Source organism: Uloborus diversus, chromosome 1 (assembly GCF_026930045.1).
Source record: "Uloborus diversus isolate 005 chromosome 1, Udiv.v.3.1, whole genome shotgun sequence".
NCBI lineage: Eukaryota > Metazoa > Arthropoda > Arachnida > Araneae > Uloboridae > Uloborus > Uloborus diversus.
In genome coordinates this window covers 170,673,142-170,697,087 of record NC_072731.1, presented here as the reverse complement: position 1 = coordinate 170,697,087, position 23,946 = coordinate 170,673,142, and the positions used below count along the sequence as shown (strand labels likewise).

Sequence of the window (23,946 nt, the reverse complement as noted above, 5' to 3'; positions counted from 1 at the left end):
ACCAAGTTTGATTATGGTAGAAATCCATGACTTTCCAGGTGGGAGGACATCCTGTTAATTTGTGCTTCATTTAATTTAGAAGTATTAGGTCATTAAAGGAAAAAAAACCAGCCAAAATATTGGCCGTAAATTTTGCCTAGGTTTAAAATCTAAAATGAGTCTTCAAGGTGGAGCATTTTTTGCTCTGCTAGACTGACAAGTTCTCTCTAGCCATCAATCACAGGCAGAGAGATGGCTCCTCTTCTCACAGCAGGCAGTAAGATATGGTGGGGGAACTGTGGAAGGGGTAAGCTTCCCTGTAGGTGCTTGGGTAAATATTTTGTGATAAGACCGCTTTTACGATGCAGAATTTTGTGAAAGGGCAGCAAAGTCAGGCCTGGATCTGCGTACCCGCAGTGCGGGGGGGGGGCACATTTTTAAGGGCCCAAGAAATTGAAAAGAAAAAGTTTAAAAAAACTAGCACTTGAGACTTATTAACTTTAAATATACACTGCTGGTCTCTGGGGAGGGGCCCTACAGATTTTGTTGGAGGGCGGCTCCAAATTTATAAATTCGGGCCTGCGCAAATTGGACCTAATTTAGGTCTGGATCAACCCCTGGGTACCTAGCTTTTCCTTTCATCCAGATAGTCTCTTTTTGTATTAACAAAATAAGATTTCTGCAACATTAAATTCAATCAATTGTAAATAACCACCATTATATTTAGAATATTTAAAATAAAGGTCAATAATCATTAAGATTCGAAGTTCATAAAAAATAAACATTTTATAGTGAAAAATAATTTATTTTTATGAATTCAATTTAAAATACCATTTTTTTGCCAGAATTTATTGCCAATAATATCAAGAAATGCAAGAATTAATCCAGATCCCGTAGAAATGCCATTCTCCATTTCAATATCTTTTTTATGTAACTTTTCTCTTATAATAAATGTTCCTTTTTTGAATTGAGCATTTTCTTCATTATAATTGATTCCGAATTGTGAAAATAAGATTTCATTTTTTTCTGCGGAAACAGTATGACGTATTTTCTTTTCAGCTTCTGCTCTGCATAAACCACCTTCTTGAACTAATGCCCAAAAAGTAGTATTATATAAATTGTTGATATGACAATCCGCTTGCCTCCAACTAAGATAGTCCCGCAAATTTTTATTTGTGGGGTAACAAACTACACGACCATCAAAAGAAGGAGGATAAAGTAAAGTATCATCTGGAAAGAAATCTTTCCAGAAGAATACAAAAGAAGAAGTAAATAAACTGCAAACATTGGTAAGTAATTTACTTAATCTTCGTTTATACAGTTTAGTACTTCTTTCAAATATAAAACTATACTCATCACTTTGTCCATATGACATGATGATATCTTTGATGTCATTCATAACCGTTACGGCAGATTTATTCATAAGATCAAGACACCTTTTGTCATTTGGTTTCTTAAATTTATGAGAATCTGAAAATTTGTGAAAATTTTTTCCATCAATTCTTACTACGATCCACGTATTAGGAAGGATTTGATCAGAACATTCAAATGTCTTAACATACTCAAATGCACTTTTAGCCATAATTTTCAAGAAAATTAGAATTTTATCTTGTCAAAATTTGTTAGTTACTGATGTTACTTCACTCGTTTCCTCAGAACTTGACTTGCAGAAAAAAAAAAATGTTTAAAACTTTCAAGCTCCATTAAATCAAAAAACCGTCAGTTATCAGTTCCTCCGAATTTGAAACACCACACAAGCAGAATCTCCTGCTTCCGACTTTACAAATTTTCAGCTCAAAACTTGTTTTAACCATGCTCCATGTGTTCAATACTGTTTTCAAAATTCTGCACAGTCAACAATCAGGATAGCAACAGCGGAACAAAGGTGCCATTTAACTGAAAGTAAAAAGCATCAACAAATAAACCATAAAATAAGATTAACTTTTCTAAAAACTCTCCTTACAAACAATTGTTAAGCAGTATTCGATCATTAATTAATTAACTCAGCAATCTGCAAATACGGATAAAGATCTTATTTTTTTTTTCAAGATTTTATCGAACACACAGGTCGTGTCCGAATAGAGTTACCGGTTGATGCCTACAATCTTAAGATTAACTGTGATCGGTTGTTATGGTAATAACTGTTTGCAGCGAGCCAAATATGAAAACAAAATCATAACATTGTTTCTTCATAAGAGGAAAAAACTCTTTCGGCGCAAACTTGATTGGTGGGTTAATAAGTGTACAAATTTTTGGAAAAAAAAAAAAGTTTACTTTCCGTTCATTAGACCTTTTTTCATTCAAAGAACAACGTTTATTATCTTTGTCTTTGTTAAACTAATGTCCATAACATTAGTACACGATTTTGTTATCGTACTTTATAACCCATTCTACTAAACATTTACAATTTATTTGACTTAGGAAGTTAACTTTGTGAATTTTATTAAAATGATAGGCCTATTTAAAGAACAAGAGCTACAAACAAAACTCCGGGAAAATGAAAAATGCCGACGAGAAGATAGATCCCTTTCCGAAGAAATTCAGTCGGCAGAAAGACAGTGTTCAAACTATTCAAGTGAAAATAAAAATTTACTCAGAACTGACTTTCAGAACGTTATGCGCAAAATCAGAAATAAGGACTGCAAGAACACCATACAGATGAGCGAGGAATCTCTGGGAAAAGAGCTTGGTAAATGTTTATGCTGTTAAAATTTTTCTAAAAGCTGTTCTTGTATGAGGTCATTCCACATGAAATAATACTTTTCAAAATTTTACCTCGCTATCTCAGATGTTGGTGAAATTTGGCACAGAGATAAGACACAAAGGTGGATTTTTTTTTTTTTTTTTTTGAAAAATATCAGCCTGTTTTAGAAATACAGCAAAGAAAATGTTTCAACTATGAGTAAAAAAATCCTATATTATTTAATTTTAAAGATGACTTAGAATATTTCCTAGAGTGCTAAAACAAGGGCCATTCAACAGCATTTTTAATACCCTTTTCAATGAAATGCAACACGATTGGGGCTGAAAAGAATTGAATTTAACTATGTTTAATTTAAAATCTAAATTGCTCAAAATGCGCATTTTTAAATGTTTCTTTCAATTATTTTCTTAAGTTACTGAAATCACTATCAGGTTGAATCATTATCACCATGTAATACAGTATGTTTACTAGGAAAATCTTTACCTGTTAGGCATGAAAACAGTTTTCTATTCTATTAATTTCTGAGCACATCTCTTTAGACACAGGAACTCTAGAGGAAGCCATTCCACCCTATTCGGAAAAAAAATCGACTGGTAGTTCTATTATTATTCCTATTTAACACACAATTTTCACATAAATGTCCTAATGTTGAGGGAAACATACTTGTACATTAATTTTATATGTCCATCGAAACGATGATTTTTCTGCTAAAGATGGTTATAGCCTATGTTCAAAATTTCATTGTCCCCCAATAGCACTGACATGACCCCCCCATCCCCCACCTTTTCAGTTTCAATCATAGCTTTTGATATGTTTAAAAGGGAAGAAAATTTGAAATGTCGGCAAAACTGGGGACAAACCGAAAGTTGAATAAAACACGAGTTATAAGCTTTTCAGTTCGATATTCGAAAGCTTTCATCAACCCAATTCAATATTAATAGCTGGAAATATAGGGGAGGGTGTGGGAAAGTGAGACGAAAATTATAAAAATCAAGATATTTAGAAACTGTGTTTCAATCGGAAAATTTTTAGGTGGATTTGTAATGCAGCTTAAGTGCACAAACTTGTGAGACACAAAAATACTTTACTGCTATTTAAAGTTTTTGAGGTAATATAAGAAAAGGAAGCGTAAAATTTCGTCTCATTCTGCCCCACTCATGGGGTACAGGGGTACAGTGAGACAGCATACAAGGCACAGAGAGTCAGCGTATACGGTTGAGTGACATATAATATGTTCAACATTTAAAATCAAATATAAATCATAATGGAGAAAATATTCAAATTTCATCGTACATCCAAATAAATATTTAATTTTCAAACCGCAAAAAATAATGTTTTCGATTTGCATAATTTCTTTTCATAGGAGGTGTTATCAACAATTTAATACTTTTATTCGGAACGAACGCAACATCTAGTACAGATGGTCAAATAAAAATAGTCAAAATGGTTTTACTTTTGAGCAAAAAACAAATGCACAAATATCCATCGTTATCAGCTGCCATTAGAACATTTCCAACATAAAAGTATTTCTGCTTGATGGCAAATTCTACCATAACAAAATCTCCTTCAAGTGCCTTACTATCCAACTCTCCAAACTCAGAATATAGATTTTCGCACATTTTAACATAGTCTGATAAAATATCAGACCCCCCTTTTAATTTTTTCTACCTCCTCAGTTGTGTCAAATAAGTCTCTTTTTTTTCTGACATTAAAAAAAAATTCTATAGTTTTTGGGTTTTTTCTTCTAAAATTTGTTTTCCAGGAGTATCAATTGCAATGATACTTTTACCCTCTTTTTATTCTCTTTCTTCAATCCCCAACCGCTTCTCTCTTTGGTTTTTGGATATACTCTGAAACTTTAACAACCTAAGAAACAACTCATTGCTACACTAGAGCAAAAGGGTTATTTTGCATTAGTTTTATTTATAACTAGTGGTACCCGCACAGCTTTGCCCGTAATAGAAAAATTAAAAGGTCTTTTGGTTCGCCTGTATATTTACAAATAATGTATGGTGAATTATTGGCGCCAATTGGCTTGTACCCATGTTACGGTTCCACGTTATAATAATTTCGTATCTCGCCAATTGGTTTGTGCCCATGTTACGGTTCCACGTTCTGATAGTTTCGCAATTTACTTGTCCATCTTATGATAGTTTTGTTCTTAAAATTGGAATGGAAAAAGAACCACATCGAATTTTCGAAAAATAGCTTCGAGGTGCGCATCCCCAGGTTACAAACTAACTTTGTGCCAAATTTCATGAAAATCGGCCGGACGGTCAAGTTGCTATGCGCGTCACAGAGATCCAGACATTCTCCGAACAGAGAGACTTTGAGCTATATTATTAGTAAAGATTCACAGATTATTATAATCCATTTTATCTGAAATGTCACTTGGAATCAGAAGGTAAGTTACAAATGAATTTCTCATGGAATTGTCAGAAAGTGTCCCTATTTTCGTCTTATGTGGTTTAATTTGCATACTTGATCAGGTAAAATACCTGTAAAGTAAATAAACAGCGTTTAAAACTCTTAGATCATAAATTAAATTTTAAAAAAACATCCCTTTTGAGTTCAAATTCAGGATGGGGCATAGTGAGACACTCATTCTGACCCAAAAACATCTATCTAACTGTACCCCACTCCGCCTTTTTCTTTCAATTCAACATTTCAAGTAGTTCGTTCATGGCCTATCCTAAATGTTTTAAATGATAATTAGCTACATAGGTATAACAATGAAAGTGATCAAATGGCTAATTTTTATTCATAAAAGACAATGATATAAATCGATGCATGCGAGAGTCAAGAAAAAAAACTTTGCTTGCCTGAAATCAGAAAAATACGATCATTTGATTGCAAATACAAGCAACAACTTCATATTCCAGAATCCACAAGGTCAATTGCTGCTGATTCATGGGTACATAGCATCATTTACAGATTATTAATTAAAAAATAAAAAAATAGCTTTGTCTCACTGCGCCCCACCCTCCCCTATAACTAGTAATATGTATATAGCTAGAAACGTGTAGTTGCTTGGTTAGATTACTAAATAATAAATGAATTTCGCTGATTATTTTCTTTTTTAATGGAACTTTAATGCAATTTAATGACCTTTTCATTTATTTGCGCTGACTGAACACTTACTTACTATCCAATCGACCAGGAATCTCGCCAAACGTTTTACTTAAAGATTTCAATATAGCTGAGGCCCTTTGGAAAACTTTTCAACTATCGCTGTTTTTGAAGCCAAAGACTACGTAATAATGTTTTGGTTTTCAAGATGTTACCAAAATAAAGCCATTTAAAGAATTTTTTAAACTTTTGTTATTATGTAAAATAATCCGCCTACTAAATTAGGAAAATCCTTAGACAGCAAAAAAGTTAAACCATTACCGATGTTGTCATCTGCCGCAACAAGCAGAGTCACCATGGGTGGCGAACGGGGGAGGATGTTGGCGAGCGAAGAAGCGGGGGTGAAGCCCTCTAGTCTACACTGTTAATTTCTGTGTATCTCTAATGCTATCTCCCCGTCCGGACTAGCAATGTATACCTGGGCGGTCATTCCAAGCTCGTCAGCTTGCGAGATCGAGATTCTCGCTCACGTGATCGGTTGTGACGTAGAAATGTCGGAAAGTAGCATTCTAATCTACTCGAACTTATCTTGCGGCTATTTTCGAGTAGATTTGGAATACCACTTTACGAAATTTCTACTTAACAACCGATCACGTGAGCGAGAATCTCGATCTCGCAAGCTGACGAGCTTGGAATGACCGCCCTGGTCAGCACTGGTAGGTACTGTTGCAAGGGCGGATACAGAAATATTTCAAGGAGGGGGCGGTTGATTTTTCAATGGTTGACATGCCCTCTCCCTGGTCTGGTCCGGATAAAGATGACCGATTGTTTTGAAAGGTTCCAGATTATGGAACCGATTTGTAAAAAACTGGCCATATATGAAACAGCTTTGCGGTCACCATCGGGCCCGCGGGCCGTACGTTGGTGAGCACCACTGATTTAAACTTGTTTTGCGATAAACCCATCTGGACACAAAACAGCGAGTGATTTTGTATTTGAACCATTCTTGTTTTAACACACACATGCAGTTTTTTTTTATATTTATTTAGGGGAGCAAAAAAGAAATGCTATACGGGAAGAGAAAATCAGGCAGCTTCTATGGGAAACTTCACCAGAACTCAAGGAGTTGCGTCAGAAAATGCTCGTTGCTGACATTACCAGAGACCAAATTATGCAAGTGGCCGAAAAGCAAGCCCTCTTAGATTTAAAAAGGGAGGAGGAGAAATCGTTAGTGGAAGCAGCTGCTAGGGAGAAAAGAGAATTCGAAGAAGAACAGAAAAGAATAGAAGAAGAAGAGTTTCGAGCAAAATTTAAGTATCATAAAGATCTGGACGAACTCAGAGAATTCAAAATGGCCAAAAAAGAGGCTGACATTGAGCAAATTCAGAGGGAGAAGACACTAATTGATGAAATAAAAAGGCAAATTCAGGAAGAAGCTGAAGAAGAAGAAAAAAGAAAACAAGAGGTAAAATGTTTCCTGTCTGTTGTTTTTTAAATTCGTGCAGTGAACTCAGATTAACAATAAAGCAATTGCTTTAAATGCAATTTTTAACAAATTCCTTCATTTATGTCCTTCAAAACTCAAAAAAAAAAAAAAAAAAAGAAGAAGAAGAAAAAAATCCATTGTTAAGGGGGAAAATATTTTCTTTTACTTCAATATCTTTTGAGAATTAAGAATTGACATTCAAAAAACGCTTCTAATTACCTAATCATTATTCAAATTTTTTACACAGCCACTTAAGAGTTATATAATACTGCTGACGGCGATATAGTCCAGCTGTGAAGTGTAAGCCCTTGACTCCGCCTTATATCAGAAGTGTCCATATTTATGTAGGGGAGATACGTAGAGAAAAATTAAAAAACGGAATTCGTTACGTGGTATTGGTTCTGGAACTTGAAACGTTACCTTGTAATTTAAGAAATCAGCCAAAGAGGTAACACATCTCAATTTAGTCCTGTCAACATGGGCGGATTTATGGAGGGGCAGAGGAGGGCAATGCCCCCCCCCCCAGTTTTGGGAGGACTTTATGTAGTAACAACACATCTTCCAAAAATTTAAAAAAAAAATCATTATTTTTTTGTTTTTGAATAGTTCAGAAGAGCATGGGTGGATTTATAGGGGGGGGGGGGGCAAAAAGTGCAATGCACCCCATTTTGAGAGGAGTCCATATAGTAACAACTTATCTTCCAAAATCTTATAACAAAAGAAAAATCATGATTTTTTTTCTCTTTTAAGTACAATGAAAATGAAGAGAATAACGAATGTTCTTTTCTGAAGGGAGAAAAGAAAAAGAAAAAAACAGAACATTAAGTACAAATAATACAGCTGTCACTGGGGTGCTGAAAATTGGTCTAAATTCACTATTTTGGACTGAAAACCATTTGGACAAGTATATGAATGAAAATATAGGCTAAACGAGCTATGCATTCAGCTGCAACACTTATAATAATTGACGTTTGGAACCCTCCCTCCCCCCTCCCCAATTTGCGCTAGCAGAACGATCTACTCGCTACGATTTGTTTTCTCTCTTTTCAGAATGCTTATTTTCAATTTGCGTGATTTCAAAAACTAGATGTTTTGGGTTGTTACAGACGGAAGATTTTGAAGAACCTTCTGGTATCACACGTTTAAATGAAATTGACTGATTTGAAATGTATGCTATTGCAAAAGAAGTGCATAGCTAAAAGGTTTTTGTACACCAAAATACTATCAAATGTAACAGTTTACACCATACTCAACGAATGTATATAACAATGAAACAAAAGACTAGAAAAATTGTCCAACCATTGAATAAACAGAACGTAAAATCATTGTAAACAATGCGTTAATTTTTTAGGGGAAAAAATTAGGAATCCCTAGCAGTTCAAAATTAAATTTCTGGTTTTCCAGAATCATACATTGTAAGGAAAACGTCTGAATAAAAGAAAAAGTGAGGGAGATATATTTCCGGCACGAAAGCTTTGCACAATTCTTGTAAGATCGCATTATTACCTGATGAAATATTTTTCTAACTGTGTTTTCTTTATTTTTTAAAGGAAAAAAATTGTATATATGAAACTAATAGTTAGAACTGTACTTCATGCGCTTAAAAATTTTTCAGCTTGTTTTTTTTTTTTTTTTTTTTTGAGAAAGAAAAGTAAATACTATCGCAAACTGAATAAATTTCAGTTATCTGAACGTTCTAATTAATTGAATCTTTTTACTTAGAGGGAAAATACCATTTTCCTTACTTTCTAAATACTGTTTAAAAATTAAGGTAAGTCATAGTCATCTAAAGTCTAAATGGGACAGTTATTGTCATTATTGAAATCTGAGTAAATCAGTCATCAAAAGTTTTGGAAAAATTTGCTGAAATTTGATAAAAACCGATAAAAACCTTACACAGATTGTTAAAATCGTAAAAATCCTTTAACTGTAAAAACTGACGAATTTTCGTTAAAATTACAAAAAATCAACCAAAAATCTGCAGGTAAGAGTGAATTACATGTAGCGCCGGATTTGTCTGTAAGATAAACAAGGTATAGCTTAGGGCCCCTGCTTTGAAGTGGACCCCTAACTCCCAAAAAATTGTGATTCGTTCCTTAAAAAATGGAAACTGCTTGAAAAACTAATTTCATTTTCAAGTACTTGAAAACCTTAAATATTTGGAAACGTGTGGCTGCAAGCCTTAAATTTTAAAATTTCTAACAAATCGTAGGGGGAGGAATGCCAAAATGTATCAAATTCAGTTTCTTGCTACATCATGCATCAAAAATCATGGTTCTCGCGTTTGTAACATGTTACTTGAAATAAATTTTTTTGTGACTCACATGCTTCATATCTTGCTATTTATTTAATCCCGAATGCAGAATTTTGAAAATTCTTTTGTATGGATTGCTTTTATCTTACTTTTACTGGATATTGTTAATCTGTTTAACCCGGGAAAAAAATGATACACTACCCCTATTCCTTTTCGTTTTCTGCTGCACTTATAATTAAAAAAAAAGTTGTAAGAATAAATTAAAGTTTATTTTTACTTTCTTCTATATCTAATATATAGAAGAAAGTATTGGATTCGTGCAAATTTTCGAATTTCGAATTTTGACGGATTCGAACGTTTTGAGGTGTGCTGAGTCCATTTCGACCATTTTTGGAAAATGTCTGTCTGTCTGTGTATGTGTGTGTATGTATGTATGTGTGTGTGTGTGTGTATGTATGTGTGTCACGTCTGTGTGTGACCAGTTTTTTGTGGCGGCTCTACAACAAAAACTACCGCATGAAATCGAACGAAATTTAGTACACATATGTGCCCCTATGTGAACTTGTGCCCATTAGTTTTTGGCGCGAATTCCTCCAAGGGGGGTGGAGCAATGGGACGTTTTTCGAGTTACGCGTGCTTGCTATTCCTCAGGAAGTAACTGGCGGAATCAAACAAAATTTGGTCCATATGTTGGTATTAACAGGAACAGGTGCTGATTCAATTTTGGTGTCAATAACTCAAACGGGGGTTGAGCTATAGAACGTTTTTTGTCGTCAATTGTGACTGCTGTATCTCAAGAAATAATGAACGGAATGAAAGAAAAATTTATCGGCAAGTAACCCTTAGTGGGTATAAGAACTGATTTTATTTTTGTGTCAACAGCTACAAAGGGGGTAGCGCAATCACCCGTTCTTTTTTTCCATTTTGAGTACCCTATCTCAAGAAGTAATGCTACGTTCTGGTTGAAATTTGGAATATATGTGAATCCATATGTAAACAGGCTTTGGTTCGATTTTGACGCCGATCGCTCCAAGAGGTGTTGATTTTTTTTTTTTTTTTGCGAATAAAAATATTTTTATTAATGCAACAATAAGAAAGATAAATCGTAATAGATTGTCGTCTGCGTATTTCTCGTGATTTTAATTGTATGGAAATGATAGGAAATATTATATCAATGATTTAAAATTTTTAACTGTTGCCATCTTATGTTTGTTAATAAATAAAATATTTGTAATTAATTCAAGTTAAGCTTTTAAAGTAACTTTCAATTTTCGCTCTTTGTTTTGTTTTTACAATAATTCAGACATTGGGATGGTCGTCAAGTTTTTGCATGTGTAATTTTGTTTTTGTTAGGAATATTGCTTCCTCGTCAAGCATGGGGAGGGATCAGGAAAAGGAAAAATATAGAAGAAAGTTTCGTGATGGCCACAACATACTAGTTTCTTTTAAACTTAAAATAGCCGTTTCTTACAAAGTTTGAACAATACTGTACAACTGTATAATCTACAGCTCAATTTCGGAGACTGGAAAGTGCAAATTATTGGTTCTAAAATCCCGGAAAAGAATTCGCGCAGTATAGCCTACCAAGGCTCTTGAGCCAAAAACCCAATCTAACTAACCAAAGCTTGAAAATAATTAGACAAGTCTTTGAAACTCCTAAGCGAAGTGTGCTTCAATTTGTATAAATTAAGAATTGTTCAAATGGGTTGTATGTTACTCTCTTGATACCTAATATCTCTAAATCTGTGCACCATTTCTTTTAAAGTATTAACTTGCATCAAAAAGCACTTTTAAAGCGTAAAACTTTTAAAAAAATGATTTGCCTATTATTTCCAATTAACCCTTATAAGACTTCAAAATGCAGAATTTTATATCCATTTTATATAATTTCCACCCGAGACCCCCGAGCCCCCTAAAATTGGAGGTATTCTATGTCCCACTTAAAAGGGAGCCCCACGTCACTCTCTTAATACCAGCCCCCTCTCTTTTAAGGTCAATTCAAAAAGGACAGCATGATTTCACACAGTAATGAAAACGGCACATAAAAAAGTAAAAAATGGCCTCATGCATCACAGAAAACGGATAAAAAAAAGGGGGGGGGGCAATTAAAAATTTTGCTCCAAAAAAAAAAAAAAAATTCCTGCACCCACCCAAGAACTTAGTCCTAAATCGCGTATGCCTGTCAAGACAGATGTCTCATGGACAAGTCATATTCTAAGTAAGTAGGTGGGTCTTACTCTTAGTTTTACTTCCATCGGCAGCCATTGGTTAGGGACAACAATGCCTCCTGTAATTAATTTGAATTGAAAATTGGCCCGAGTAGGGTTGGAATTTCAATAAAGAATGCAAAGTTGTCATTTTTACTTTTTCGCCAACTCAATGCAGTTATTGCTGCAACTTAAACATTTCCGGCCTAAATAATCACATAGGGTCATTCCATATCAAATCAATTAAAAAAGTAAGATTTTCAAGTTGAATCCTTCCGATTTTTCTAAAATTTTATACAGAGGTAGTGTTTGGTAATAAAAGTAAAAACCCAAATTTTTTAGATTTTTAATACAAATATTCTTTGATAGGGGGTCATTACAAAAAAATCAAATTTTGGTAGACGGAGTTGCTTTTGAACACACATAATTTTTGTTCTAATTGCACTACATGCAAAAACTTGATACCATTTTAAAGCTCTTAAAATGCGCTTTAAGATGATATGTTACATGATACAAAAATGCAATCTTTAAATTTTGAAGGTCATTCAAAATTACATTTGACCTTGATTATTTCCAAAAGTTATAGATTTAAAAATCTGAAAAAAATATATTTTGTACACACTACAAGGTGGCGACAGATGATTCTTTAATTTTATAACCAAGCTGAAATTCTTCTTTTGTATATTTTGAAATTAACTAATTGCTTTCCCCCCCCCCTTGCATTTCAAAGTTGTTTGTTACAAAAGCAATCTAAGATTTTTTTTTCGTTACACACTGAAATCATTTGAAATAGAGTTAACTTGTGTACTTAAGTAAATATATTTATATTTTATTGCTAAAATACTGTATTCATTCATTAAAACCTATGTTCTTGATGAGAGAAAAGCTCCCTATGAATGGATGTCAAATGATTTCATTTGTTTTGCATAAATATGTCAATTAGTTATATAAGAATAACTACATTACTTCTATTCTTCCACTATTACTTGTTATTCTTGCAACTATTATTATACTGTTTGAAAACTTAGTTCAAAATACTTTTTAGTTCTGTCATAAATACATATATGTTTTTAAGAGTAATTTTAATAGTTTCTTAAAATTCTTATGCTAAGTGGTTTCTGGAAGTAAAGTTTTTTTTATAAATTTTCTATAATCTTTCCATGTAGAAAAATTTAATATACTGTTTTGTAAGTTTTTCCCCTAAAAAAATGACTTGATATGTTTTTTTAACCATTTTATTAAAAAGTAGCATCTTTTTTAAATATATCTTTAGTTCAACAACTTTACACAACTTAAAACGTTTAAAATACTGCATTTTATACTAACATACATTGGATTTCAAGTAGAGCAAAGAAAGAAAACCATTATCATTGGTAACATAAATCAGCGAAATTTGGTGAACTTAATCATGGAAATCAGGGAAAAGTCAAGGAACTTTTTTTCACAGTTCCTGTCGCCACCCTGCACTATTATTTTCTTTATTTGTGCCAAGTTTCATGTTGGGACAACACTGGGATCATGCATAATTTAACAATTTTTCATTTTGAAGGTTATTTTAATATGACCTTTGACCTCGAGTATTTCCAAAAATTATCGTTTTAAAAATCTGAAAAAAATATATTTTGTATACACTATTATTTTCTTTATTTATGCCAGGTTTCATGTTGGGACAACACTGGGATCATGCATAATTTAACAATTTTTCATTTTGAAGGTCATTTGAAATTGACCTTTGACCTTGGGTATTTCCAAAAGTTATCATTTTAAAAGTCTGAAAAAAATATATTTTGTATACACTATTATTTTCTTTATTTATGCCAAGTTTCATGTTGGGACAACTGAAACCTGTGTAAGTTGACCACTCGCGGTGCAGTGCTTTGGCGGTCAACTTAGACAGGTTGTCAACTTATAAAGGGCGGTAATGTTTTTTTTTTTTTTTTTTTTGTCAATTCTTGCACCATGTATTCATTTTTTGAGGAATTCACCCTTAATCCTTCTGTTCGGCTCCACTTTCATTGTTTAACATTATTGAAAGTAAAACAATAATTAAAAATACTATTCAAATACTTTTGTTATTTTTCCCTTGTTTTTAAATGTATTAGACACTGTAATTTTAGAAATTCCATATATGCCATCTAATTTTCTCTGACTTTCTCCATTTTCAATTACTTTTAATATTTCGTACTTTTTATTAATCTCAAGTTCCACTAACTTTCTTTTTGAAGCCTTTTTATGTAAAATTTATAGCACAAAGAGCAACAAGCTTGACTCTCCCAGTTCATAAAAGCAAAATTAAAATGTCCTACCGCTTAATCCCTCGCACCAGAAACATGTAACTTTACTCATTACTCATAGCAGGCCCAGATCTGCGTACCCGCAGAACGAAGGGCCCGCGTCCTTAAAAGGGCAAACGACCCTAGAAATTGATGAAAAAAAAACTAGCACTAAGGCTTATCGCTTTTCAAATTGACACTGCTGGTCACTAGGGAGAGTCCCTACATATTTTGTTGCAGGGGGCCCAAAATGTATAGATCCGTGCCTGCTCTTTTTAGCAGAATTCTTGTGTTGCCACAACGTATTGCAACTGAAAGAAAAGACTTTGAACTTTTCTACTGACACCTATTTTCATTGAACAGAGTACAAAAAGCTATCTCAAGTAGAACAACAAATGAAAAACAAGCTTGGAGAATAAAGAGCAGCATAAACTTTATGCTGCTGTTCAGTTAGTAAAATGATAGTATGTCGTCAAAGCATTAAAAACATTCTTTGAAAGCTATCAAAAAAAAAAAAAAAAAAAAAAAAAAAAATTATTATTATTCTTATTATAAATAAATAAATAAATAATAAAATAAAATAATATGCTGAAGAAAGTTTGAAAAAATAAGCCAAGTGGTCAACTTACAAAGGGTTTTTTACAATACTCCAGACCAAATTTGGTGTACATTAGTGGTCAAGATAGAGAGGTGGTCAAGTTACAGAGGCTTTCCTTCATTATATGAGATAGGGCTAATTCCGTTCCTGATAAAAGCGGTCAACACAGACAGGTGGTCAACTTACAAGGGTGGTCAACTTTACAGGTTTTACTGTACTGGGATCATGCATAATTTAACAATTTTTCATTTTTAAGGTCATTTGGATGTGGATCGGGTAAATACCCAGCGGGTTGGTAAATATTTTTTGGATACTTACCCGGGTACTTACCCTGGTAAATACCCAAAAACTGGGTATATTACAAAAAAATGCAAAAAGTGAGTGGGATTTTTTTTTTTTAAATCTAAATATGAAATAATTGGTAAAACTGATACATACATATGGATTACACCGTTTATAATATTTTTTATTGAAAGATTTGATGAAATTATGAAAGAAACATATCGTGAACCAAAGAATCTTTCTTTTCAATGTCATAATTGGAGAAGTATAAGCAATTCAATGATGAACTTCAGGGTTTCAAAATCGCAATTTAGGTTACTCTTATCCAAAATGAAAAAAAAGGAAGCATGAGGGATGTTTGGGAGAATAAACTGAGAAGTTATTAAGAATATGATGTTATTTATTAATTTTATTGCTGTTTAAGATATAACGTGGCAATTATAGAAACAGTTTTCACATTAATAATAATAATAAAAAAAAAATCAAAATATTGTTTTCTGTTGCCTTGCTTTGCATTTGCTCCCCGGTACTTCATGATGAAAATTTATTCAAACTATTTTTAATACACGCAATTAGTGATGTAGGGTGGGAAGGTAAATATATTTGGGGGGGGGGGGGGGGGTATTTATCCGAAGGCAGGGTAAATCCCTTAGTAATTGCGCATTTTGCAAAAAAAAAAAAAAAAAAGGTGGTATCAAAAAGTGATGTTTTTTTTTTTAAACAAACTTTTTAAAACATTTGAGACAGTATCAAAATTCCTTCCCGCTGCAAGTGCAGCTATCTTTAATTTTTCTTTCTCAATAGCAGTTTTTTATCAGTTTGAAACAAACTCAACAGTTTCTTTCATTTAGAATTGATTAAAAAAATTTTTTAAACATCTTCAAACACATTTTATTGAAAAAGGATTGATCAAGTATTTTTATGCTAACATTTATGTTGTATATTGTATTGCGTTTAGTTTTAGTATTAAATAGTTTTGTTCTTTAATTAAAACATTGTAAAACAGCTGTAACGTCTATTTTTTTCTCACACTCAATACATATACAATATGAATAACAAAATGAAAGTTGAAATACAACAAAAAGAGAAAGTCAAAATATCAAAATGAAACAAGCGAACTAAGGACTGATACGTTATCAGGGGGTAGACCAGCCACTTAGTTCGCAAGGTACATTCTTCAGAACATCTTTGGTTTGTTTCTTTCTATTTTTGAATTTTAAATGTTTCTATATATATATCTACCTACGAAACGACACATTTGAAGCAGGAACTCAAACACCTTGAGCTAGTATTCCAAGCCAATGGATTCACTAGAGGAGAAATTAGAAGAGCCCTTCATCCCAGGAGGTCCTAAAATAACGAACAGAAGTCTACCCCATCTGAACCATTAGGGAAAGTGTTCTTACCCTACCTACACAGAGTTACTGACCGAATTGGAAAACTCCTTGAAAAACACAACATCAAGACCATTTTCAAGCTCACCACTCAACTTAGGAATTATTATCGCCCGGTGAAGGACCCCCCGTGACCCTTTTTCCATGTCGTCTGGAGTTTACAAAATTCCGTGCTCCTGTGGATCAGTTTATGTCATAACTACGAAGCGCAGCATCAAGACACGCCTTTCTGATCATGTTCGTCATTGCCGTTTAGGAAACTATGATAAGTCAGTCGTAGCCGAACACAGCCAACAAGAAGGAGTCCACGACATCAAATTTAAAGACACAGAAATCTTGACTACAACATCTCATTACTTTGCCCGTCTTCATCGCGAAGCTATAGAAATTTTCAAACACCCCTTTAATTTCAACAGAAAAGAGGAGACTTTCAATTCACCAAAAACATGGCACCCTGCCCTTAGATCCGCTCGCCACAACAGTCTAAAACATACTGTGGTCTCATCCAATCAGAAACCGGTAGCCACTACGGCTTGTGAATCCCATCCAATCAGGTACCAGGGTCACCCAGCGGCTTGAATCTCATCCAATCAGGAACCTCATTCCACCAGCGGCTTGAGAACGCCTTCCAATCAGGACCAGCAGCCCAGCAGCAGTTTGCTTTAATACCGGAGCCACCGAAGCCAGGAATCAGTCTCACCAAACTCAAACCACTGATGATGGCTGCAGCAAAGCAAGCCGAAGCGTCTGGAATTTCTACTCCAATTAGACCACGGCCAATAAGCCCGGAAATGTTATCTCCCCATATTTCTTTTTCTTTTCCCACTTTTCCTGATAGGCTTGCCTTAATTGGACGTTTGCCAATTCCATATAATCCATGGGCAAACTCGCAGACCATGCCATACTGATGCAAAAGACAACATAGATTTTTATAGATGAAATAGAATCTCCCTCTCTTTCTTTTTTCCCCCAAACTAGTAATACAAATGGAAAAGGTCTGAAAATTTAATAAAAAAAAAAAAAAAGAAAACGATTTGGCATTTTGTGGTGATTCATGTTTTATTTTGATTTATTTTTATTTTCCAGTTCACACTCTAATCCTTTTATCCTTTCAACAAGATGCTTTTTGAATTTTCAATCATTAATTCATTTACTTTCCTAAGGTTTTAGTTTTAAATATCTAAAACCGACTTTAAAAAATTTTAAATTACTGAAATATACAAATGTTTATTAAACTGGTTGGAGTTTAAATTTAATTTTACTTCGAATATATTTAAATTTTTCACACCTAAATTTGATCTCTTTCATTACTTAATGAAATTCGCAACTGCAATAAACTATAGGAGGCGCTACAGCCACCCTCTAATGGCGGATGAAAAAGGTAAAACAAACAAAAATCCCAAAATTTATAACCTGCTTTGACGCTTAGTGAATGAGAGTAATTTTTCACCGTGCTTGTGGGAAGCTTTCTTTTCTATTCTTCTGAAATTGCATTACATCACAAAATGTCTGAAGTTTTTAATTTACCCCAAAGAAAACAGGTGGAATGGAATGTTTTACCTTTTTCTTTAGTATTGTTAATCACCGCAAGGTAGTGTATTCGAGCTCTGGAGTTGCGAATTATTTAACGTGTAATTTCTTTTTAACTTAGTTTTTTTTCTCTTTAATTTTATTCATTACCAAAAAAAGAAATATTTTCTTGAGGAGACAATATGTTTTCATTGCTTCACATTCAATTCATATTTCAGGCTAAAAAAGAACTTCACCGCCAAGCACTAGAACTTCAAAAAGTTAGAGAACAAATGAAACAACGTGAAAAAATGAAAGATAAAGCCCAGAATTTGAAGGCTGATGAATACCGCAAAGCTCAAGAACTAAGGGCTAAGGAAATGGAAGAAAAGAAGCATCTGGAGCTAGAACGCAGATTACGATTACAGGAGGACTTACTTTCTTGTTTGGAGAAAATGTACAAGGAGAAAGAAAAGGAAGAACAACTGTGGATAGATCTTGCTATTGAAGAAAAAGATATAGCTGCGAAAAAAAGAACCGAGGAAGAGGAAAGTAAAAGAAAGAAACTGCGTGACGAACTGCAACGTCTGTATGATATACAAATGCACGTGCGAAAGCAAAAAGCAGGTAACTTTTACATTTTTTTCTGTTAGATTTAGATGAAAAAAAGATATGTTTACTTCCTTGTGACTAAGCAATAACAATTCCAATTCGCTTTTATTGTCTAGGCAGGGAAGTACATTTCTTAGAACAAACTACCGTATAAAAGGATTGGCACTATGTGTTAAACCAAGGTGTTTTGGAAGTTGTTGGTTCTCAACCGCTAATCCCGCGTTTATTTGTCTGAATCAATTAAAGGGTATCAGTATTTAGAAAAATGAATAAATAAATCAAATAACTATGAATAGGAATAAAGTAATATTGTATAAATTTTATGATTATTTTTACGTTAATTTTAGAATTACTTTTTAGTTTTCTGTGATCTTTCATATGTTTTTTATTAACTTATAATAATTACAACAATTATTTGTCTTTTCATTTAAATTTAATTTTAAATAAATTATGATAAGTCTTACAAATAACTTATGTTACAATTCCTTAGCATCCAAATCAGAAAACAGCGCAATCTCTACTTGAGCTACAATGCTCCACGCTTTTATTTTTTTTATTATTCTGATCACAGAAATCACTTGCTGAGAGGTCCCACAGACAGCTGTGCTCTCTAACAGCCAAAACGAATTTTTCTGCATCGAATAATGTGTCTGTGCTAGCCATAGCTGTCGCTGACTGTCGCGTACTTGGTTGCGTAGCTTGTTCTTTCAGAACTTTTTCTGCTGCGATTTGCTGTTCTCCAGCGATCCTTGAGCGTCTAAGAATTAGAAAGAGACTACGAAAAGCTGTGCGGCCGGCTCCCACAGATAGCCGCGTATAGCTTATCGGCTGTAATCAATCAAAGGGCTAATGAGGTGGGGTGCTAATCAATTACTTTGTTGCTGAGGCGACGATATTTATTCAACTTATTATAAGTTATATTGTAATATATTCTTGAAGAGTTTTGTTTGATTGATAGAATTATACACAGTCCAGTCACATTAATGTGACCATCTGTCAAAAGCCAGAATAACCACCATTCGCAGAGCGGACTGCTGTGAGACGTGCAGGAAGAGAGTCAATCACTTAGGTTCCTCAAGGTGTTCTCTGGGATGTTGAGCCATGCCGACTCTAATGCCGTGGCCAGCTGCGCTAGATTACGCGGTTGAGGATCCATGGCGCGAACAATTCGATCGAGATGGTCCCACAGATGCTCGATTGGGTTTAAGTCAGGTGAGTTTGCTGGCCAGCGGAGGACGGTAAACTCATCCTGGTGCTCTTCGAACCGCGCACTTACACTGGCAGCTGTATGGCACCTCGCATTGTCCTGCTGGAAGATGCCATCATCTTGAGGAAAAACAATGCTCATGTAGGGGTGGACATGGTCCGCAAGGACAGATGCGTATTTGTATTGATCCATCGTGCCTCCACAATGATCAGTGAATTCAGAGAAGGCCAGGAAAACATTCCCCAGACCATAATGCTCCCGCCTCCAGCTTGGACCGTTCCGGCAATGGTTGCAGGGTGGTTCCTTTCAGAGGTTTCACCCCTTATACGCCAACGTCCATCTGTCCGATGGAGCATAAAACGCGATTCATCTGAAAACGCTACCTGTCGCCACTCAGTGGACGTCCAGCTGCTGTACTGACGTGCAAAGTCTAGCCTTCGTCGTCTATGAACAGCAGTCAGCATAAATGCACGAACCAGGCGTCTGCTTCGGAGGCCCAGACGCACTCATGTTCGCTGAATAGTAGTTTGGGAGACACTTTTGGTAGCCCCTCGGTTCATTTTGGTGGTCAGTTGCTCAACGGTAGCCCTTCTATCTGCCCGAACGATCTCCGCAACCATCGTTCGCCTCTGTCATCTATGGCCCGTGGTGCACCACATTTGCCACGTCGCTGATTTTGGACAGTCCCATTTTGCCATGCACGGTACACTTTTACCACGGCGGCATGCGAACAGTTCACAAACTCAGCCGTTTCGGAGATGCTTCCACCCTTGGCCCGAAAGCCAATGATCATGCCCTTTTGGACGTCGGATAAATCGCTTCGTTTCTGCATTACGCCAACGATTGAAATGTTTTCCGAAGCCCTCACACACCCTTTATATACGCTCAACCGCACTGTGCTGCCACCTGCCTTCTGTGATTGGTTATTTTACTTTGACGTGGAAAGTACGTGGTGATCACATTAATGTGACTGGACTGTGTATGTGGCCTGAGGCCGTCCCTTGCTTTTGGCCACCTGCGTGCGCTGCATGCGCTACAAACCTGCTAGGATCGGTCCCGTGTTGATTATTGTTTCCCGTTTTTTGTTAATGATGGAAACTTACTTTCTCGATTACTGGCATAAAATAGTCTATTAATTTTTAAAAGCTCTGATTCCAACTGTTTTGGCTATTTTAGTTCCTAAATAGTTAAGTTTAATGTACTATTATTCGTTGATTTTTCTTTACATAGTCTATTAAAAGTTTACATTTTACTCTTTCGCAGAACTTGAGAAAAAGGAGGAAGAGCTTCTTCGCCAAGGTCTGCTCGCACAACTATATGAAGAAGGGAAGCTGGAACTAATGTCACAACAAAAACGACGTCTTAAGCAAGTGGAGCACAGACGGTTAGTCCAGGTAAAAAATTAAAGTAGTATCGCATAGTGTAAGCAAAATTGAAGAACAAGCACTTTTTTAAAAAACAGATTAGAGTGCAGCTGTTTAATGCAAGGAAAGAACTACGATAGACAATACAAAGAAGTTGGATTCGATTTTCTGTCTCTAGTTATGTTATAGTGGTTATGTCTAGCTTTTCTGTGCTAATTTAAAATCTGTTTATTAGTTGATTGCGTGTTAAAGTTAACTACAGTGGAGCAAACCTAGCATGGTAGCGTCATACTATTGTGATTAGTATCTGCGTAGCCTTTACAATGCTGCCACGTTAGATTTGCCCCATTTATAACTAGTTTAACTGCTATTTATGAACCAATCACTTGTTGTTGTTGTCTTGTGTCAGCTGGGTTGGCAATTTGGGGGGGGGGGGGCGCTGCTTCACTCTTCCAGCTGTACCGTAATTTGGTTTGAAGTCCGTCTTCTACAGAACACACATGCCATGTGGGAAAAACGCGAAATTCTTGTCAATTTGGTGGTTCAGTGGTAGATTCAGATTTCTCAACTCGAAGAAAACTTAACATCTTTATTGAAGACTATGTACATATTTACACTGATGATTAAAACCAAATCATTTATTCTAAACAGCGAATTACTCGCTTCCACGGAGCTTGCGCTCGTGTTTCGAATTCTATTCCATCTCTAAAACTCTCTCAGTGTTGCCACTAAATTTTTCCATAATTCAATAAGCGCTTGCAGCGCCCTCTATTGAAATAATAGGCGGGAAGGAGCATAGAGCTTAGGTTTCTCTACATACTCCCCACCTAAACTCCTCGAGTTTACATTTAATTTGTAATCAAAATATACTGAAATATAACAATAACAATTTTACACAACAAAATGAATATAGCAATATAAAAAAAAATATTTAGAGAAACAAATAATATCATATTCAAATTATTATGCTTTTCAATAAGTAATGAATATCAAAATGAAACATAATTAGATAAATTCAAAAATCAAAATAAAGAAATTAAAGTTCTAAACTATCAAATTGTTTCACTAATATATGGAAAAGGAATAAAATGAAAGTTCCAAAACTTTTTTTTTTCACTGTCCATTGATCATTTCCAAAGGATACACCAACTGTATCGGCCTCCTATTCGCAACTCCAACGAACTATAGGGGGCACTGAAGTCACTGTCTAATGGCGGAATTGAAAACTAAAACAAACGCACATGGTAACGAAGAAAATGCTAAAAGTGTTGTGATTTTTGTTCGTACGTATGATTGTTTCGCTTTATTCTTTTTAAATTAATTTTCAAAGTCTTGTTGATATTCTGACCCACGTAGAAAGAAATGAGAATTCAAGAAGCATTACTAAACGTCAAACATTAATGCAAAGTACGTAGTTCGTAGTTCTAAGCAGCCATTTTCACGATGTTGAATTCGATATTTATCAATTCTTGATAAAACTAAATAATAATTGTGGCCTGACAAGAATAACAATTAATGCTAGAAAATTTAATATGACATTACAAATTATTACCAAAAGAAGATGATACTTCTTTGCTTTGCTTTGGCTAGCGCTTGTTTTCCATTTGTAGCTGAGTTATTTTTCTTGAATTCCCGAATCGGTTAATTTAAAAATTTTCTGTTTTGATTTTTCTAATTTCTGAGTTACGATTTAATTGTGTCATGTTATGCAAATCATCAACAAAATTCTCACGGATATATGGTGGTAGTTTTCTTTTCAGTTGATTGACAATTATTTCTTTTTACTTATCGAATTCTGTAATCTTACTACCATTTTATTCCACTCATGATAAAAATTGAAAATGGTTTAACTAAAAACGCGAAATCTCGCCAAGGCTACTTTGCTCGCACAATGCCAAAATTATAACCCTAAACAAATTTGGCGATACCTTTCAGCTGAGAATAAAAGGAATAAAGTAAATTCTTTCTCGGTTATTCATTTTGTTCTACGATAATATATTCAAGAAAATATTTTGCATACTGTCCATTCCAACTAAATGCTGCTGTAAAATATGGTAAGTTTAATTAATTTAAGATTAAAAAAAAAACCCATATTCTTACAAATTCATACAAAACAATAAAATTTTTTACCTTGTATAACGTTATCCAAGTTTGTTAATCCAGAATTTTCGCTTTCACCTATTATTAAGGAAATAATGAAAACTAACATTGTTTTGAGGAGCTCGAGAATACTACTAAGGGACGAATTAATTTCTGTAGCTGAAAGCAAACTAAGACACATCGATTGCGTTAATAAATACTCAGAACAAACTGCCTGTGTTTACGTCAACAGACACACATGGAACGCAACGTGGCAAAGTTTTAGTTGCATTCGCAGTTTTATAAATCACCGCAAGGTAGCGTATTCGAGCGCTGGAGTTCCGAATATTGTTCGTCCTTTGTCTTAACTGTGCAGGCACGAACAAGTCCATCACGTCCTTTAAAGAGTTTTGTAATTATACCTAAAGGCCACAAGAACTTATTTTTGTTACTTCCTTCGAGAAGTACCACGTCCCCTATCTTGAGAGATTTTCCTTCTTTACTGCAATCCAAGCGATGTCCAGTTCTTAAATCTAGAAGATATTGGGTCTTCCATTTCAGCCAAATGTTCTTTAACAGTTTTGTTTGAACAGTTCTTCTTCTCAATTGGTCAGGAGAAGTTTTGGCGATGAGATCAGAGAAGTGAACTGGATAGCTGTGATCATTTTTTGCATAATTTAAAAAATGTAAGGGAGTTAATGCTTCAGGTTCATCTAGCTCGTTGTAGGTGTAAGATAGTGGGCGCGAGTTCAAAACTGTTTCCACCTCTGTTAAAAGCGTTGTCATTTCCTCGAACGTCAGAAGGGCTTTTCCTATCACTTTTCGCAAGCATTCCTTAACCGATCTAACAAGGCGTTCGTAGAATCCTCCCCACCATGCGGCTCTTTCGATGATGTATTTCCATTGTATTCTTTCTTTAGCTATGAAAT

The 23,946-nt window shown here is 34.7% G+C and overlaps 2 protein-coding genes across 2 annotated transcripts in view; one reads left to right on the top strand and one right to left on the bottom strand.

Annotated features, from left to right (window-relative positions):
* Positions 1-786: 786 nt before the first annotated feature.
* Positions 787-1,831, bottom strand: LOC129222953 (probable tRNA(His) guanylyltransferase). The gene has a single exon (XM_054857519.1). The coding sequence runs from the start codon at positions 1,559-1,561 to the stop codon at positions 797-799; it is 765 nt and encodes a 254-aa protein (XP_054713494.1). The 5' UTR covers positions 1,562-1,831; the 3' UTR covers positions 787-796.
* Positions 1,832-2,595: 764 nt separating this feature from the next.
* LOC129217045 (meiosis-specific nuclear structural protein 1-like) overlaps positions 2,596-23,946 on the top strand; it is a 45,404-nt gene continuing 24,053 nt past the window's right edge. Inside the window, exons 1-4 of the mRNA XM_054851287.1 lie at positions 2,596-2,668; positions 6,802-7,217; positions 17,995-18,382; positions 20,838-20,968. Of these exons, the coding sequence (XP_054707262.1) occupies positions 2,596-2,668; positions 6,802-7,217; positions 17,995-18,382; positions 20,838-20,968 (1,008 nt within the window). The remainder of the gene's footprint in view (positions 2,669-6,801; positions 7,218-17,994; positions 18,383-20,837; positions 20,969-23,946) is intronic.

Coding starts and splice junctions, on each gene's coding strand:
- LOC129222953 (XM_054857519.1), bottom strand. CDS start 1,561: ATGGCTAAAAGTGCATTTGAGTATGTTAAGACATTTGAATGTTCTGAT.